This window comes from Saccostrea cucullata, unplaced genomic scaffold (genome assembly GCF_032062105.1).
Source record: "Saccostrea cucullata isolate Sc308-1 unplaced genomic scaffold, CSIRO_AGI_Scuc_v1 ctg83, whole genome shotgun sequence".
NCBI lineage: Eukaryota > Metazoa > Mollusca > Bivalvia > Ostreida > Ostreidae > Saccostrea > Saccostrea cuccullata.
Window position 1 is genome coordinate 315,320 of NW_026929751.1, and position 14,934 is coordinate 330,253.

Consider the following 14,934-nt stretch of genomic DNA (forward strand, 5'->3'; position numbering starts at 1 on the left):
TTAGAAACTTGCTAAATGGTCATTGGTCATTTGCAAAATTATTTTGTTAAATTCAATTCATGATTACTCACATAATTTCTAAGTAAAAAGAAGTTGACATTAAAAAGATGCATTTTGAGTTTCTAAAAAACAATATCTATTATAAAAACCGTTTTGGATACTTTATATGAACTTTGATATTGAATATACGTTATCTCCATATCCTTCATTATATCATAATCCAAAAGAGTGGGATCGTGAAATTTTAAAACGAAGAAAAAAACAAATAATTCGAAGTTTAAAGAAGATAAATTAAAAAAAATCTTTCAGTTGCATGGTATACTTTATTAGGGTACATTGTGAAAAATCGGGATCGTTAACAACAGTTAAGGTAACAAACAACTGTGATTACAAAATAATTTCATAAGAAATTCTTTTTCTGCACAGCTGACGAATTGACAACGTCTTATAGATTGTTTTAGTTGACGAATTGAAACAGTTTATTGTTTTCGATAAATTCAATGCTTCAAAAAAATTATTTTTATACAAGTCAGTTTAACATGGCCTTCTAATTTTATTTTTCGGAGAACTTCAGTTAAATACTAAATACAGATTATTTGGAATCTTTTCAAGGCGAAAGCTTATCTACTTCCCTAGCCTTTTCGAAGAAATAAACTCAATACTTTCAGAAAAACCCACCCCAAATACCTTGTTAAAACGACAAAGAAATATATACGCATTGCGACCAAAACCACAAATTTGTTAAAAATATTTCCAGAATTTGACAGTACAAAAAGGCTTCCAAGTAATGTGACTTGTATTGTAACCAAAACTGGAATTCCAAAGAGACAGACCTAATATCCATGACATTATTTCATTGAAATTTATTTATATATACAAACCTTATACGACTGCTCTTATTTTTGTAAACTCCATGCATACAATTGTAAAATCAGTTATCTACATATTTTTATTTCTTTATAAAATTTATTACAAAAATTAAACAAAATGTAAGAACAATAAAAGATCATTTCAAATAATATTGTTATGGATAAAACCTATCGGTAAAATTAATCTAAATGTTGAAAAAAAGGTCATAGCTATTCCGCTTCATCAGATATAAGAAAAACATGTCCTCTAATATAGAAACACAATGAGTAATCGAGGAAAATCAACAAATTGCGCATGCCAGAAGATATGGAAGATTTCATTAAACTACTAACATACTAATTGTCAATCAAAAACTCAATATTTTTCAATTAACAACTTCAGAATGATTTTTAAAGAAATAAATTTGTAGAGAACGAATGAAAAATTACTGGATCTTATTTTTTTCTGTGAGGCTGTGAAGATAGGCAATCCAAAGTTTTTATGACGTCAAAAACCTGGTATTTATTTTGTTGTGAGAAATAATTGTCAAATTTTTTCAAAAGATAAAAGTTTATATGCTTATAAATTATATTCTCTTTTCTGTATTTCAGACGGTCTATAATCCATTACACTTCTTTACCCTTAACTTTTCCCTTCTGGAAAAAAAGGATGCCTGATTAAAACCATTTTTGTTACCCTTTACTCTATAGGCATATTTCGAAGAATTCAATTCTTAATTTTAAAGATAAATGAAAGTAGTTTGGTGGTCTAATTGTAGCCTTTTAAATTCGTTTCTATAGTGTTATTTACTCCAACCAACCAGTAAACAGGAGACTTGAATTCCTTAAATTGTAAAATATGCCTGTTTTGTATGCATCTTATGTTTTTCTCACGAAGCGTGGTTCTTGGCAAAAAAAATTAAAAAGTGAAACGTTGAAAGAGATTGTGAGACTAAAAACATGATAAAAAAAATGCCTTTGTTTATTGAACTAGATAATTATCCCTGACATTCATGTCATTGCTGGTGTTAACATATCAGTTTACATCTAAATATACTATCAATACTGTACTTTAAGGCACATTTAAATTGCTCATAACCGAACGTTCATTTTTATAACTTCGACATAAAAAATTATAGAATTCAATTTTCATTTTAAACTAAGTAGTTGTTTCTTTGACAATAATATGCAACATGAATGCAATGTTAAGCAGACAAAAATGTCACAGCTTCCTGTACAATATCTTTTCCCTCCATATCTTTAGTTTTTAACCATTTCATTGCTTTCTGTTCTATCATTTCCCACTCATTTTTTTGAGCTGAAAACTCTTTTCTTAAAAATGCAATTGCAAGAGCTGTGGCCCAAACATCAGTGTCCTGAAAGACAAATTCAATGTTTTAAATGTTTAAAAAAATTAACAAAAACTATTAAGTGGAAGTTATACAATTTTTAATATGAAGCGTTAGAAATCTGAAATGATAATTTTCTATCAACTATCAAAAATACGATAAAAACATAATACACAATAAGGTTTTCTGTTTATTTAATTTTTTTCCTGTTCAGATGCATAAGTTTATTACGTATATCTAAAAAAACATTTTAATCAAACCAAAAGCGTTAGTAATAGTATCTAGAATACGGGAAATTCAAGAAATCAAGAAAAATGACTTTGAGATACATAAACGCAATTTATTTTTAGAATCTTTATCAAAATATCTTTTTAGAAAAGACAATTACCTTGATCACACTTGAGTTTTTCATTTCATCCAATGGTTTATTAAGGATTTGTGATAGACAGTCATCTAGTGACCAGGATCCATTGAATTTCTGTCTTTCTATTAACTGTATCATTCGTGAAGGAGCTTCATCTGAACATGACATGTACAGGTTTTATTTTATTCTATTAACTTTGTTTTTTTTTAATTTTTGCATTGAAAATCATCGTTGAAAATTGATGCTTGATTTGTTCCGTTACATAAAATTTAAATGTACCTTTTCTTAAATCTAGATCTCTTCTTAAATCACTAAGACTTGCACAGTCTTCTTCACTTTCATCTGAAATGAAATTAGCATGAGCTTTTCTAAGGTTACTCACTGGATTGGTAAAGGAAATTTAAATATTGTTTTTATCATTAACCTGGATCTCAAAATAAAATATATATCATGCCTTAAACGTTGTTTCAGCATAGCAGTTACTATGGAAAGATTAACTTCATTTCAGGTAAATTGTTGATATATTGAAGTTGTTTGTTTAAAAAGCAGTTGTCAATTCTTAAGATCTATTTGGCAGTCTTTATTATTGTCCTTACTCTAGGAGCTGATAAAAAGAAGGCGTCTTTGTGCTTGGTTTATATGCTCAGCAAATAAATATACCTTGAAAATCATCTGAAAAGCTTCCAGAACACATGGTGGCGTCCACTTGCGCGGCTCGCATTGAAAGATCTCCTAAAAAATAAAAAGGATGCTTTAAATCTCATCGTTTACTTTTGAAAAACTTATTTTTACAGGTTGACGGCTTTCTTTGTCATTTAAACCTGCGTAATGTACGGAGGTTCGGATGTACGATAGAAAACAAAACATAAACAGTGGTTAAGGTTAGGGTATTAAAGACACATACAGTATTTATCAACACAAGATATAATTGGTGGTAGAATAAAATGACTTAAAATATCTTATTCATGAAAAATAATGTCTCCTTTTATTTTCATTTTCTAAAGGAATTGATAAAGAAAAAATTCATTCTGAAAGGCAAACTTGGCAGTAGTTTGTCAACGTAGGAAGGGAGGGAGTTGAGGGTACGATTGCAACCGTTCCCTTCCTAGACAACGTTATATGGGCTCTGAAATTTCAACGGTTAAGATAAATATTTATAACGCAAAAGAGCTTCCGTATATTTTGAAGGTGTAAATGAAAGCCGTCGATTGTAAAATCCAGCGCTTTTCGCAAAAGTCCTATTGAAATGCATTGTTTTTTTCTCCTACTCAGCCTTTGAGTGTTAGGTAACCAAACTAAACATGTTAAGTGTATAGTTATGTTGAGCAATGGTGCCTCTTTCAAAATTGTGAATTTCATGGCTTGTGGTTTAAAACATGAAACAAATTCAATTGTTTTAAATTCTTTAGGAACGCTATAAGGCATGGGGGCCTCTTTTTAAATTTTGGAATAAAAATAATAGTCAAAGATTTATGCTTGATTTTTTGTATCTTTTTTTAAAAATCTAGACAACTTAATAAATCACTAAGACTTGCACAGTCTTCATCAATTTCATCTTAAATAAAATTAGCATGAGCTGCATGTATAAGGCTTCTCGCTGATTTGTACAGGAAATTCAATATTATTTCTCATTGTACTTGCAATCTTTTTAATAATCTTATACTCAAGAAACAGTTAAAAAGGTGTTTTACATATAAGTATGCTCAGCAAATAAATATACCTGGTAAATTATTTGAAATGCTTTGAACACAGACTTGCGCATACATGAAGAAACAAATTAAAATTTGGATGCTTTAAATCTTATACTGAAAAAAAAAAGATGTTTTAATCTAATCATATATTTCAAACCGCCGTTGTTTTTAATATATTTCATTTTGAAAATATATATAACAGTGGTTAACTTCATCAAGTATTAGACATTTACAGGTTTTAACGCAAGAACATAATTTGATATTATATAAAATGACTTAAAATATCTTTTTCATGAAAATTATTGTCTCCTTTTATTTTCATTTTCTAATGGAATTGATAAAGAAAAAAATCCATTCTGAAAGGAAAACTTGGTAGTAGTTGTCAACATAGGAAGGGAGCAAGTTGAAGCTAGGATTGCAACCGTTCCCTTCCTAGACACTGTTATATGGGCCTTGAAATTACAACTGTTAAGATATAAATTAATAACGCAAAAAAAGCTTCGTATATTTTAAAAGTGTAAAAGAAAGCCATCGATTGTAAAAGCCAGCACTTTTTGCACATGTCCTATTGAAATGCATTGTTTTTTCTCCGGTATTAGGTAACCAAACTGAACATGTTAAAAGTGTACTGCTATGTTGAGCAATGGTGCCTCTTTCAAAATTGTGAATTTCATGGCTTATGGTTTAAAACATGAACCAAATTCAATTGTTTGAAATTTTTCAGGTACCCTATAAGGCATGGGGGCCTCTTTTCAATTTTCCTAGTGAAAATAATCTTCAAAGATTGATGCTTAATTTTTGTATCTTTTTTTAGTCTAGAAATCTTCATAAATCATTCAGACTTGCACATCTTTCATCAATTTTATCTTATAAAATTAGCATAAGCTATAAGGCTTCTCACTGTATTGGAACGGGGAATTAAATATTATTTCTCATTGTACTTGCAATCTTTTTAATAATCTTATACTCAAGAAACAGTTAAAAAGGTGTTTTATATATAAGTATGCTCAGCAAATAAATATACCATGTAAATTATTTGAAATGCTTCCAGAATTCATACATGAAGAAACATATGACGATTGGGGTCCTGCAGACAGAGTAGACCGACCATCTGAAAGATAGAAAGGTGTTTTTAATCTAATCATATATTTCAAATCGTCGTTGTTTTTAATATATTTCATTTTAAAAGTATATATATGTTTCAGTATAACTTTTTCAAGTATTATTCATTTACAGGTTTTAACGATACATTTCCTTTTTATGCTCTTATTGATATTATATAAATATTGCATGTAGTTGAGTGTGCCATTGAAAATTTTCACCCCAAGAAAACCATTGTCAATCGAGTTGCAACCGAGGTTGACAATGGTTTTCGAGGGGTGAAAATTTTCAATGGCACACTCAACTACATGCAATATTTATTTTATTATACTGAATGTTTTACAAAAATACATATAACAGTGAACCGTGCGCGCATAAATTCTGCCCAGTCGCTATTTTTGGAATATCACCCGCCGTAAAGCAATGTTGACTGTTGCTACGCTGGAGGGCGTGGCTTCATTATTCGGCGGGTAATAGTATTTTTTAACAAATGTTTCTCGACCAATCAGATTCACCTAATTTACATGAAAGTATAATATAAACATATAGTGCTACTACACAAAAATAGGTAGAGATTCATTTGCCAATGTAAAAGAATTTAAACTCTATATGACCTTAAAATTAATGTGTCAAACTGGCAATAAAGAACCTCATTTTCACTAAATAGTTCCGAGAAAAATTTGAAGTAGATTCACCGTCTCCATTTGAAAAATTTCAAGATCAAACAATATACAATCAATCAGTAAACAAAAAGTGCTCTACCTTCATTTGATGTAAAAGCATTTAAACTCTTGAAGCAAATAAACTAATAAAGAATCTGATTTTCACTAAATATTGTACAGAGAAAAATGAGTAGATCCAGTTTGTGCAAGATATAAAGACATTAAAATAAGCACAATCAATTAATCATGTACATGTATGTAATGGAGTGAATCCAAGATTAATTGATCAGATTTCCTTTCAAATTAGAATTTTCTTGAAGATACGGAGGGGTCTCTCATAATACTTATCCATCATGTACATCTTTTAAGTAAATTAATTAACTTTAAATGTTAAACACTCCAGCTTCGACCCTTCTTAGTTCTATATACATGGTGCACAAAAAAAGAAAACAATAGCAAATAATAATATATGTGTCTAAAAAAGATGTCAATGTCAATCATTTTATAAATTAATGGCGGGATACTGAAGCTCTATTCATTAGGTGAATTATTTCTTCAATTTTCTCAAGATAAAATACTGTTGACTGTTCGCTTATTATACAAACTCACCAATAAATCCAGCACACTTCATTTCATATGGACGACCTGAAATACAGTAAAACTTTCTCTCTTTGCTACGGGTGTGTGAAGATTTCCTGGTTTTTGTTTTCTTTGATCTCGATGGTAAAAGACCTTTAAAAGACATTAATATGAAAGACATGACCTGTTTTTAAAAATTACAATGTTCATTTATCGAAAAGAATATATCAATTAAACATGCTTACTTGCACAAAAGTTCGCAAATCGTCTTCCTAATCCCGGCAAAGAGCTAGATTTTGTCATTGATAGGTCAAGGTCACTAAGTTTAAGAGAGGAATCATCATCCAATGATTCAGAGACCTCAGTTTTGCATGAGGAGTCCTTGTCTTGACCTCTTGATTGAGTTTCTCTTTTAGTTTTGTCGACGCCAACAAATGCCGTATATTTGCATGTTACATTAAGCGCTGTGCTAAGTGCTACCATTATGCCCTCTGCAATAAAACACAAGATCTTATATTTAAAGAAATAATGTTTAAAAAAAGTACTCTATATTTATCATCTGCAAAAGTAAGAAGATATTTTCTCATCAGTCATTCTAGATCATTTTGAACATTACTTCATATTAGCTTATTTGAAATTTAACCGTTTAACGATTAACAATCAATTCTTCCTTTTCAAATTTAACAATTTCTTCTCCATTTAAAGATTTTTCAAAATTATATACACAGGTCATACAGGTATATTGTACATCACTTGATTCAGGAACCACAAACTACCCGGTATCTCAACGCAGTCCCCAAAAAATTTATTGTGAAAAATATGGAGATGTCAAACAGTCATTATTGTCAAAAGTCCATAAAACAATTCAAACCAGGAGCAGTAATACACGGACTTCGGTCTAAATCATAAGAGATGGGATCAGGTGTGAGATCCCTTGCCGAACGGTCACGTCCGCCACGTGCTCATTGTCATGACCGGAAAATGTTGGAAAAATCCATCAACAATTCAGTGTGTAAATTATGGACTTGTGAAAAACGTCAAAAATTTGTAATTAACATTAGAAGATTGTAATTGATTGAATTTTTATGATCAGGATGAAAGTGGGATGCATAAAAATGGATTCATCCTTTTAATGTAAACAAATATATGTAAATCTTCTATGATCAATTTTTGTTATTTCTGTAAAATGAAACTATTTAAGGTCTTTGTAAACATATATAAAAAGTCTTTCTTAAAATCTATGCAAATTTTTAAGGTTAATTAAAAAGCGTATACGGTAGGTTTATTTCTAACATTTATTCCTGTTGGCAGATAAAAAAGAGAATAAAAACTTATTGTGATCAGAATTTCCATTGTTTCAACCGATTCTTTAGAGCTTGATAACTGTGCATCATACTCAAATTTTTATCATAAACATTTTATTGATTAGAAATGTCTTACTGTCACTTCTGTTAATCTCCATCTCTGATAATTTTGTCTTAGCAGCGAGTCTGTGCAGAGGATATGAATTGTCAGTAGTGTCTCTTGATTTGCTAAGATCAAAGTCTACCGAAAACTCAACTGATTTCTTCCCAGCTTTCCCAACCATTTTCAAAGAAGTTCCACAAGAGTAATCCTGTCATAAATGAATATAAATATTATAATAATTTTTTTAATCAACAGCACTATTCAAAAAGTTGTTTTAGAACTTTAATAAAAAATGCATCGTATTATAATTAAGGTGTACACAAAGTTTACCCAGTTAATTTTCAACATAAGGTACCTGCTATTTTTCTCTAAAAATAAAGGCAATTTACAGAATTCATTTTATATATTGAGAAAAGATGCTCATATACATGTAATGCATCAATTGCTTTATCTTGGCGGATCAAAACCCTTTAAGGCTTTGATCGGTGGCGAATATCGACGCATCTTTGACAATCTTTAGGTCTAAAATGCGCATTCTGTTCACTGTACATTTTTGCACCATGTGTACCTCGTTGCATAATGTTGTGAACTTTTGTCAGTAATGCTATGTTTTGACATTTTTTGGTTGCTTCGCCATATCTTTTTTTTTTTAAATTAATGGCTACTGAAATTCCAACCTTGCGTTTTCATTTGTGTCAAACAGCACCGCAATATCAGGTACATGTATCCATAAATAATGTTTAAAAGAATACTTTTACAAATCTCTAAAAAAAAAAATTGTGTATTTAACAGTTGTTTTCTGTTTATGCTATTTTATATAAAAGGCAGATCACACTAACTGTGTAAAACTAGCATAAGAATAGAACTCTTCATTTAGCAGTGTTTATACCCTTCTTCATAAAGTTCTGGTCCTTAAATGTACACATTTATTTACCTCTGGTATCTCTCCTGAAATTATTGCATACAAAATGAGTTTTTCTCCTTGGAAAACACCGGAGACTTCTTCTGGGGAGTTGATGACAGTGCAACATTTTGGAAGGCTCCAAGATAACGACACATCGGTAAGTGCACTTTGAAGGCTGCATTTCAGAGCAGACATAATCTATAACATGAAATAAAGATATTCAAAAACATTTGCCCAATAATAGATAAGTGATTGTATTTAATATAGCTTATGTATGGAATTTCATTGAGTCTCAGGTATGTTTTTTCAATGTTTTAGGTCACTAAAATATACAAAGTATAAAACAGCATAGGTTTGAGGCATTTTTGATGTTATTTGATACTCAGTCAGGAAGGATAACTCTTAATATTATGCTTTAATTTTTAAACAGTAAATTACATCAACATTTAGCTGAAGCTGAATGCCTCTTGTAAGCCTCTCTTACCTTAGACTGCAGTCTTTCATTATCTCTTACAAAAGTTGCCTTTCCCTGACTTGCTCTTGCCACCTTTGTTACAAGATCTGACGAGCAACCGTATCCGATTCCAAAGGTAAACACCCTGCCAATTTACATATTATTTCTTAAAGGTGAAAGTTGTTTAATCATTGGAAAAGATAAAATCAATTTTTATATAATCCATTTTAATATAGTCTTGTTAATTTAGGTTATTCTTATAATATTGTATTGTCAAGAAATATAATTTCAAAGTCAGTGAATTCCCAATTTTCTTGAAGTTTGATGGATTGCATCACTAAGCATGTTTAGAAATGAACATTTGTAAAATATTCATTATCAAAATACCTTGTATTCTTCTGTCTTCTCACCAGGTCCACAATTTTTGAAACATTGCTAACTTCTCCATCTGTTAGCAAAAATATCTAAAAATAAATCGAAAGATTAATTTTTAAATTTTTTTTTTCTTGTATCTCTGCTGATTTTCACTGTATAAAAATTTGGTAGTAAAATGTGATTTATTTCCTAGAAATCACTGTGAATGAACTAATCCCCTTGTGTCGGTCAATAAGCTAATCCCTGCTTCGGAAGCTAATTCCTGGTTATCCGTAATACTCTGGATTTTACTTTTGTATCGGTATAATATGTTATTGGACTAATCCCCGTGCGTTACTCAAGTGAGCTAATCCCCGTTCCGAAAGCTAATTCCCCGTCATTCGTAATCCACTTTTTTTTACTTTTGTATCGGTATAATAAAACAATTAAAAAGTATATCATTGAGTGAGTTAGCAAAATTCCAATTCCCCTCGGGACCAACTTTTTCCCTAGGCTAAGCCTTGGGGAAATAATCCTTGGCTTTCCCTTAATAATATATTTTAACTCCTTTATGATTAATAACTGTACATGAACATACACGATTTATCCATCGTAAAGACGCGTACTTTTTAAATAAACATCAACTATTGAATAATTACAACACAAAGGTTGGGAACCCGCGTTTCTTAGACAGGAAAAGGTTGTGTTTAGAAAAAAGGAGCAGTCTTGCTGATCAATTAAAACAGCATATATACACATATTCAGGATATCACTTGATAATTAGCATACCTGTCTTGCATACGAATTTATTGGTTTAGTTCTGAACACCTCCTCGAGAGGCTTATAAATCTCTGTTCCTCCCATATCTGCGTCCATTTTCTTTTGCAGATTTAAGGCTTCCTCTAGGTTCTCCTCATTGTATTGCTGACTCCTAAAAACACATACATGTAGCAAATTATCTGCACTGTGCTAAAACTATTACATAAGCATCTCATTAAAAGGTTTATGAATCTTAAAATATCTATTTTTAGTTATTCGTAATTCCTCTTTTATAGAACTATAAATTTTAATTTAAAATTTTCATACTTTGGAAATAAAAATGAAAAAACGGAACCAAAACTGACGACGTTAAACAAACAGTCAACAGGGAGAGACTTCAAGAGGAGCAATAAGGCTTCCTTTGCTTTATTTATACGATCCCCGTGCATTGAGCCTGTCGAAAGAAAAAGTGACAAGAACATAGTCAAGAGTTTTAAATCATGCTAAAGTAGCCAATAGAAATTATCATAAATTTTGTTTTACGGATACATTAATATTGTTATACACTATATAAAGACAGTGTTTTTCTAAGAAGATTCAAAATTATTTTTCTCCAATGCCGAAATTGCAATGAATTTCAGCTTTCTGTAATGTTTTCATGTCCACTCACCTGATCGATCAATTATAAAGACAAATTCACAGGGTATTTCTGTTTCTATGTCTTTGAATTCTGGTGAGAAATTTACCATCATAACATCTGATGACATAAATGCATCTGCGAATAATAAAGATTATAATACACATTTAATCAATAGCATAGGGAGTAGTTTTTCAAAGTTATATTTAAAAATCTTTTTCATTTGCTTTTTATGCAAACGTAATCGGAAAAATTATTATTAGAAAAATCATATTTTTATCTTGAATATTTTTAACGATCTGCATTTAATATTTTAAACTTATGTACATGTTTACTGTTTATTTCAGATACATGTTTACTGTATATTTCTATGCGAATTATTTTCAAAATCTTTTATTGTAGGATTTAATTAACTCTGCACTTTTGAATTTAATTAAGAGTCCCAACAGATATAATGTAGAATTTATTTTTTTCAGCCAAAGGTAAATGATACATATAACATGCCATTATAGTGTAAATAATATTTTGACCATTGAATTCGAACTTGATAACACATATATATTTAACTGTAATGTATAGAAATTTTAGTTTGTTTCATAAAATTATACATGTATTCAAATATGATCAACGGACAAATAACATGAATATATAACAAAGGGGAAAAATGAATGAAGTTCTCACTTTGTTCATCTTTGTTGCCCTTCTCAATAATTGCTCTTGGACTGTTAAATCCTTTGTAGTATAAGAGTAATAAAAAGTCAGAACCATGCTTTAGTTGTTTTGTTGATGTCATCTGTGTATAAAAAGTGTTCATTGCATTGGTTTTTTTTTTCGATAATAGTTTCCTTAACATTTTCTTCTTTTTATTCACATTTATCTTTGATCTCAATATAATCATTTTATCAATTTAGGTAAACTTATCCATTAGTATTTATATATCTTTACATTTTGGAGCATTAAAAAATAAGCATAAACGATACCGCTTTCTCCATTGCTCCAGAGAACACGTCGAATTCCAGTTTGTTTTCAAACACTTTCATATTTTCCCCTCCAGCAATTTCAGCATTTAATGTAATTGAAAAATCGGAAAAATATGCTACATCTACATCAGACTGAAATATAGTCGTCTCTTGGTCTTCTTCCTGCGATTCCTCTCCATTTGATCCTTCTGCTGGTGCTGGAATAAAATGCACTCAAATAATAAATCATTATCAACTAACAAGTTAATGAATATCCACTTCCTCTTTTTTATGAACAATTTCTAAAACGAGTTAAGTTATTGACAAACAAGTTGATGAAAAAAGAATATCAGCTGCGTCGTTTAAAGTCACCATTTCGTAAGTTCTAAAATCGATTCATTGACCTTGTCAGCATAAACAATCTCTCATTAAGACTTAATGCAGACTGACGTTTTTTTATTCTAATTGTTAGGCCATGATTTACGCGCTGAATTGGTCAACGGATTTTCCCGTAATTTCGTGATCATGATAAGGAGCACATAGCGGACCTGACAGGTCTGCAGGGGACGTTCACTCCTCCATGGCACCTGATCCCATTTCTTATATTTTAGAGGTCCGTTTCAGTTCAGCTCCAAAATTTGAATTTTGTTCGTTTTCCCAAATATATATGCAATAATACTTTGACAGTGACCTTATGTAAGCATTTTCAACGAACAAGATAAATTCTTAAAATCTTACTACAGTCAGGTATATATCGAGGATTGAGGACAGATGGAAGCGTAAAGGTTCCGGTTTGATCAGCGTTTAACTCCAGTTCTTGCACATAAGCAAACGTCAGCTTGGCCGCTGCCTTTGCAGGAAGGTTTCCAAGTCTTAAACGGAAGACGTCACCAGCCTCGTCATCTTCCGCCATATACATGGCGGTGTGACCCGAACTGACCGCATCTTTGTATATCATTATAGCCTTTAATGGAAAAAATTAATACAGTCAAACCTTGTTATCTCAAAATTGATTGGATAATTATCCGATTATTAGAGATTGGGTAAAACATTTATAAGAATAACGGGTAAAAGTTTTGACTTCCATATCATTTCGACATATCTATAATATTCGAGATATAAGTGTTTGAGATACCGAAGTTCAACTGTATATTCAATGAAAATATGATAAATAAATGATCAATGTAAAATGAAACAATATTGTTTGTCATAGGTTCGAGAACATGTAAGTACTGTTTGAGATTGTCACATTAGGCACATTAAGAATACTCAATATTTTGCCAAGTTCGAGTTACTACCTGTGATTTGTCGCAGACATCTGCTACTATAGTCCTCCCGTCTATCTCGGCCTCAAACTTATAGACTGCTGAGTCTGTGTTCAATGGAAAAACAAACTCTGTCTCCGTGTTATTGTCGCCGTCGTTAAAGTAATGAAGCACAGACTGAACGTTAGCAATGAACCCATGGATCGAAACTTGGATGTCAATTGCTTTTAGTGGAACTACAAAATAATAAACTTAAATAACTATTGAAAAAAGAAGAAAAGCTAATTGTAAATAAGTCATCATGGTGAAATAACGCCATACCACTTCGCGACGAATTGCGATAGCCGTGGTTCTCCTTGAAGGACACTAAGCCAAACATGCTGACAACAATACTTTATATTAGCTGATCCCTGGAATAAATGTTAGAGATATCATTCCATTTGATGTATTAAAAATAATCGATACAGAATATTACAAGATAAAAAAAAATGTTTGATACGAATGTACTAGTATGTTACAATTGGTGTACACTATCTAACTTAACAAAGATAAAAGTAAAAAAAAAAAAAAACTGCGTAGAGCTGAGGTTTCAAATATATAATATATAAAAGAATCTGATGCACAACATCGTGTAAACTAATATCAAATTTTATAAAAACTAGTAATAAGTAACAAACCTGTTTAATGTTTGCCTGCTGTGTTTTCTCTGTTTTTCTAAGTTTATAGAATCTAAAAAAGTAAACACACAGAACACAAATATTGTTTTTTTTAAATTCTTTTCCTTAAAAAAAACGATGTAGAGCTGAAGTATCAAATATAAAAGAATCTGATGTACAAAACAAAATTAAATCAATCAACTAATAACGTAATAATTAATAAGCAAACAGAATCAATCTACACTAAGCCCCAGTAAATATTTTGTTATATCATTTTAGTAATTTTTTGTGAAAGTCTTAGTCTGTTTAGGAAATGCATGACTGTACAGTTTTATTAACTGTTTCTAATAGAAAATAAATGCATTTACTGTTTTTAATTTATGTATTTATTGAATTTTCATAAGATGCATATCTGACAAAGTCGTGCAATATTATGGTTTATGGCAAAAGAATATGTTAAATGTAAGCCCTTAAATATATCAAAGTATATTTTTTTTTGTTTTATCAGTAATTAAGTCTATTCTTAAAACAGCAAGTAATAAATATGAATGCATTTAAATTTATACATGCATATGGTTTATGAAAGATAGAAATTCCTGAATTCATAGATTTACTGAACGTTTACACTGTCTTTACAGGCATTTATATATAATACGTTATACAATGCATATATTTGAGTTTATGTTGATTTAATACAAAACATACCGTAAATGTTTGATCCGCGCCTCCTTTAAACAACTATGCTATGATGTCACGGGTACTTAACTACATGTTTATGTAGTACATCCGCCACATTGACATTTAGAAATCGCAACGTACAATCTTTCTTTTTTCAGACTTCGTTATTCTGTTGTAGACAAACTCTTTTTGCAGCAATATCGATATCCGTCACAGGTTCAGTCCATATTTCTTTTAAATCTCTATCATAGCTAAACATAGAACTTT

At 30.5% G+C, this 14,934-nt stretch overlaps 1 protein-coding gene across 1 annotated transcript; it reads right to left on the bottom strand.

Moving 5' to 3' along the window:
* Positions 1 to 1,015: 1,015 nt before the first annotated feature.
* On the bottom strand, positions 1,016 to 14,934 carry LOC134282125 (von Willebrand factor A domain-containing protein 5A-like). The gene is made up of 20 exons (XM_062764571.1): positions 14,695 to 14,934; positions 13,655 to 13,743; positions 13,367 to 13,569; positions 12,807 to 13,032; positions 12,090 to 12,286; positions 11,791 to 11,902; positions 11,143 to 11,247; positions 10,800 to 10,926; positions 10,503 to 10,644; positions 9,747 to 9,823; positions 9,390 to 9,504; positions 8,936 to 9,103; positions 8,035 to 8,209; positions 6,840 to 7,085; positions 6,625 to 6,747; positions 5,277 to 5,363; positions 3,222 to 3,293; positions 2,841 to 2,903; positions 2,586 to 2,716; positions 1,016 to 2,224 (listed from the first exon to the last, which is right to left on the bottom strand). The coding sequence occupies exons 2-20, from the start codon at positions 13,710 to 13,712 to the stop codon at positions 2,054 to 2,056; spliced, it is 2,598 nt and encodes an 865-aa protein (XP_062620555.1). The 5' UTR covers positions 13,713 to 13,743; positions 14,695 to 14,934; the 3' UTR covers positions 1,016 to 2,053.

Coding starts and splice junctions, on each gene's coding strand:
- LOC134282125 (XM_062764571.1), bottom strand. CDS start 13,712: ATGTTTGGCTTAGTGTCCTTCAAGGAGAACCACGGCTATCGCAATTCG. Junction 12,287..12,806: donor TCGATATATACCTGACTGTA/GTAAGATTTTAA, acceptor ATTTTATTCCAG/CACCAGCAGAAGGATCAAAT. Junction 9,104..9,389: donor ATGAAAGACTGCAGTCTAAG/GTAAGAGAGGCT, acceptor TTCATGTTATAG/ATTATGTCTGCTCTGAAATG.